The sequence below is a fragment of the Buceros rhinoceros genome, unplaced genomic scaffold (genome assembly GCF_000710305.1).
Source record: "Buceros rhinoceros silvestris isolate BGI_N320 unplaced genomic scaffold, ASM71030v1 scaffold18340, whole genome shotgun sequence".
Taxonomy (NCBI): domain Eukaryota; kingdom Metazoa; phylum Chordata; class Aves; order Bucerotiformes; family Bucerotidae; genus Buceros; species Buceros rhinoceros.
In genome coordinates, this window is record NW_010390363.1 from 10,784 (window position 1) to 13,876 (window position 3,093).

Below are 3,093 nucleotides of genomic sequence, written 5' to 3' on the forward strand. Positions count from 1 at the left end.
GTTTCCCTTGTCAAAGAGGAGGTGGGTGGGAATTTATATTGTTAGTGTCAGGAGCTGGGAAGTGAAGTGACTAGTCCAACCCACTGAAATACTCATTGCTGCATTGTCTGTAACTAGCCTTTTGTATTGTTTAGAGCAGTGAGCCTTGAGGGAGATGCACCTTGTTAACCGTGTTAAACAAAGCACAAAAGAAGACAACAGCTCTAGATAAGATCCTTATGTTTGTTTCATTTTGGCCCCCGGGAAAATGTAGTAGTTGGAAAGAATATATTTTTTAAAGCATGCAAAATTTCTCTCTGTGATCATTTTTGTTTCCTGCCTGGATAAAACTAAACATGAAAGAGTGAAAGTCTTGTTAAAAGAAATGTTACAGCGCAGCATAAAATGAGTACTTGGCCTTCCAGACAGGATAATCCTCTCTCCTGGTGTCCATCCACCACATTAAGAAGAAGAAATGAAACACAGCTACATTCATTTTAGCAAAACATACTGCTGCTTTGTTACAAATACAAGGTCCAGCACTGGCAGGATTTGAAGAACAATTAAGAGCATGGAATTACATTTCGCTTTTGTCGTTGAGGACAGCTAAGCCAGAGCGGGCCTGGAGGGAGCAGTTTCTGTTATCAGCAGTCTGCAGCAGTGATAATAGGAAATGGATACAGGATACATTAGGTCCACTCTGACGCTGGGATGCTTTTGGGGTTGGGAATTCCACAAGTATCAGATGGGAGTTACAGACTCACTGTCTTTGTAAGTGAAATTCTGATGAGACAGCAAGCCAAATGAGGAGAATTCATCAAAACGGAAAGAAAGTTTGGAAGTTCAAATGCTGTGTTAGGGCAACAGCTTGTGAAGCCTTTGGGGCTCTAACAGGCATCTCTTTTTTGCCTGTTTCAATTATTTTTAACAATAAGTGTTAAAAAAAAAAAAGAAACCCATTTTCAGCTCAGAACAAAGAAATTGGGTAAATGAGAAAAGTGGAGATGGAACATGTGGCTATATAAAGGATGCCCTATTTTTTTTCCTACTCTGATTCAGTGATGATTATATGAAATGGTGAGGAGGACTCTCTCCATTTTGCCTCAGATTTAGCTAATGCTCATTGGATCATACACTTCCTCCCTTTCTAAAATGCTGGCAGCTGCTGTCATAGTGAAAGGTCAGGAACAGGATGTACTAATACTTTTTGTCTGGCTTAGATGAGAAAAAAGACTTTGCTTTATTCTTTATGAATATACAAAGATCGTAGCTGTGTGATATAAATTTCCATGTAATCTGAAAGCTGCACCAAATTAATGTTCTCATGAGATGAACAGGAGAGATTTTGGCACCAGCAGTTTATCTTTGAGCCTAACTCTGACATGAAGACCATCTGTATCCTCTCTGATCGTCCTCTGATGGTGTGTAAGTTTTGGAGGGCTGAGACTTCCCACAGGTGGTCTTTTGGGAGGCCATGCTGGAACCACGTTAACAGTTGATGGGTGTCACTGGGGATCCAAAGGTTGAAGAGGAGTCTGCAAGAAGTTTGGGAGCAAAGAGACTATACTGGTCTCCCACATTTAGTAATCTGCATTAGGCACCATTCTGCCAGAAACCTTTGTTGTTTGCTGAATTCTTTCTAGGTGACTGTGTATAACTGTCTTGACACACTCAGCAGCTCAGGTGTGCAACAGGTGCTAAGCTGCTCAGTTCTTAGTTTACCAGTACAAAACTCCAAAGCCTCCAAGCCTCTGAGCAGACTTACAACATCAAGCGCTTTTGGCCAAGACCTTTAGCTGATGTATTGTGTACAGCATTATATATTGGCTGTGATATGTAGAAACCAAGATATGTAACTCTTTTGGCTGTTTGTGATATTTTATGGCAAGTGTCCAGGGCAATTAGCTGAAAAGGTGCCCCTTAGATTACAACTATGTCCTGGGTCCAGCTGGGATAGAGTTAATTTACAAGAAGCTGGGAGGGGGCACAGCCAGGACAGCTGAGCCAAATTAGCCAAGGGGATATTCTATACCATATGACGTCATGCTCAGTATACAGCTGGGGGAGGCTGGGCAGGCAGGGTGGAGGCAAGAGAGAGGGACTGAGGTTTGGCAATGGGCTGAGCATTGGGTTCCAGGTGTTTCCAGGCGAACCAACACCAACAGGCAATTGCTTTTAGAAGACTGCAAACTGCAGCTTGCTCTGCGAGTTCTTTATCTTTTGAGTTAATCTCTCTAAAGCATCCATGAGTGTTGTAATAAAGAACCAGTCCAAACACAGACCATCAATGAATCCAAATATTTGGCTGCATTAAAAAAGCTGTGAGAATGTGTGTGGTTTTAATGTCTAATTCTCTCTTTCTATAGATGAAGGAGCTGAGGGTGGAGAAGTGCCATCATCCAAAGCCTTGCAGGAAAGTCCGGTGGCAGAAGGAAAAAGCAATGATTCTTAACACCTAAGGACTGCTGGATTAATGAAACCCATGGACAGACTTTTGAGTTTCCCTGTGTCGCCCCCTTCTGAAGTGTGGTAGCAACTTTAGCAGCACAGACAAGATTTTCCAACACTCTTGTACCCAGATAGCATTATTGTGGAGCTACTGTTTTTTCTACTGTCGTCCTTCAAAGCCCATGTTGTACACATGTGAATGGGAAGAGAACTAAAGAATGTGTCTCTTGTTAGGGGTTTTCTCCTGGTGATAGTATTCATCCTCACTCATCTTCTTTGACAGTTTCAGTTAATAGACCTAGCAGATGTACCAATGATTGCTTCAGAATAAAAAGCCTATTTTTTAATTTCCCCAAATAGCTTCTTTCTCACTGACACAGAGGTGTATTCACTCTCCCCTCTTTAAGATGATATTATGTGTATATCGGATTACAGACATCTGTAATTTATCTCCTGAGATTTTTGTTCTCATTAGGCATATGTAGACGGGTGTGAGAGAGAAAAAAAAATTATTTTTCTCTACTCCTCCTGTCTCTCCAAAAGGTTTTGTAAACCACTTAAACACCAGTGTCTGTTTTCAAACTCTATTTAAATTGTATTGCATTGTGGCGGATCATCTTGGTTCTCCCACTGTTAGCAGTCTTGCTACGTCTGTCGATTTATTTT

The 3,093-nt window shown here is 41.4% G+C and overlaps 1 protein-coding gene across 1 annotated transcript in view; it reads left to right on the top strand.

Annotated features, from left to right (window-relative positions):
- Positions 1-2,431, top strand: part of LOC104494721 (cAMP-dependent protein kinase inhibitor beta-like) — a 3,690-nt gene extending 1,259 nt beyond the window's left edge. Inside the window, exon 2 of the mRNA XM_010137589.1 lies at positions 2,346-2,431. Coding sequence (XP_010135891.1) covers positions 2,346-2,431 — 86 coding nt within the window. The remainder of the gene's footprint in view (positions 1-2,345) is intronic.
- Positions 2,432-3,093: the final 662 nt, after the last annotated feature.